This window comes from Galeopterus variegatus, unplaced genomic scaffold (assembly GCF_000696425.1).
Source record: "Galeopterus variegatus unplaced genomic scaffold, G_variegatus-3.0.2 Scaffold2545, whole genome shotgun sequence".
Taxonomy (NCBI): Eukaryota; Metazoa; Chordata; class Mammalia; order Dermoptera; family Cynocephalidae; genus Galeopterus; species Galeopterus variegatus.
This window is the reverse complement of record NW_007728656.1, coordinates 210,285-211,569: the sequence shown is the minus strand read 5'-3', so window position 1 is coordinate 211,569 and position 1,285 is coordinate 210,285. Positions and strand designations below refer to the sequence as shown.

Genomic DNA, 1,285 nt, shown 5'->3' with positions numbered 1-1,285 from the left:
GGCCCCTAAGTAATAGACTTTATTTTTATAGCAGTTTAAGGTTTACAGAGAAATTGAGCAGGAAGTGCAGATAGTCCCAATACACCTCTCCTCACCCCTACAGTTTCTCTTATTATTAGCATGTTGCATTAGCATGGTAGAAAATGTTCTTAATTTTGATTATGGTGATGGCCTCATAGCCTTATGAATATACTAAAAACCATTGAATTGCATACTTTGTTAACAAATTGTAGGGTGTATGAATTATATCTCAAGAAAGCTGTTGTTAAAATCAGGTTTTTGATCAACCAAGCTAGAAAACCAAAATATCTCTGCATTCTCCCTGAATAAAACGGTATATGTGCATACCAGCCCGCTGCCAAAAATAAAAATAAAAATAAAAAAGTAAAAATAAAATAAAATGGTATATATAATTATAAATTTATGTTGTATAAGACTGTTGTTATATCGAGATTATCCAAGATTATCCAAGCATATCCAACAAAAAAATAAAAAGGAAAAGTAATATTATATAAATATTCCAGGCAGTTAATTAAGAAAGATATTATTCCCCCCTCCCCTAGAGAAACAAAGAAGAGGTAGGGGCAGGGACCTCAGAATTTAAATAATAAATGCCCTTATTTTATGAACTAGTTTAATCACAGTTTCTGCTATGGGTAATCCAGAGTATCCCAACTGAATCGTTAAGGTGGAGGCAAGAACAGGGAGGAGGTACAAGTGATGGTCCAGGATGATGCCTGAGCTGGGGCTGGGGCCCAGTGGGAACAAAGAGAGTCACACACAAAGGGAAGCTGAAGACTCAACCCTCTCCCCCCTATCTCTCAAGGTGACAAAGATGGTTATGAGTTTCCCTGGACGTGGGACACACCTTCAGGAAGGGGCCTGGTCAAGGGAACCCCAATCGCAGGCAAACCTGGACCCACTCTTACCACTAGCACCTCCAAGAGCCCAGGTCATCCCTCTCCAGCTCTAAGAACCCATGAGGACACAGGTGAGACATGTGGCTGGGGTGGAGGACTGGGGAGTATGTGTTGTGGGGTAGAGAGATGGACTTCAAACTCCCTAGTGGTAACCCAACTGTTACCCCAGGAAGACCCAACAGAAATACATCCCCAAACAAGGGCTTATTATGTAAACCTGTGGTCCTCAACTAAGGGTGACTTTGCCCCCCAGGGGCATTTGGCAATGTCTGAAGACATTCTGGATTGTCATGACTGGAAGCAGAGAGGCAACCCATTGGCACCTAATGGGTAGAGGCCAAGGATGTGTTAAACATCCTGCAGTG

General features: G+C 41.9%; 1 protein-coding gene across 1 annotated transcript in view; it reads left to right on the top strand.

Moving 5' to 3' along the window:
• Positions 1-1,285, top strand: part of SSC5D (scavenger receptor cysteine rich family, 5 domains) — a 38,608-nt gene that overhangs the window by 29,035 nt on the left and 8,288 nt on the right. The window contains exon 13 of the mRNA XM_008582230.1: positions 827-991. Coding sequence (XP_008580452.1) covers positions 827-991 — 165 coding nt within the window. The remainder of the gene's footprint in view (positions 1-826; positions 992-1,285) is intronic.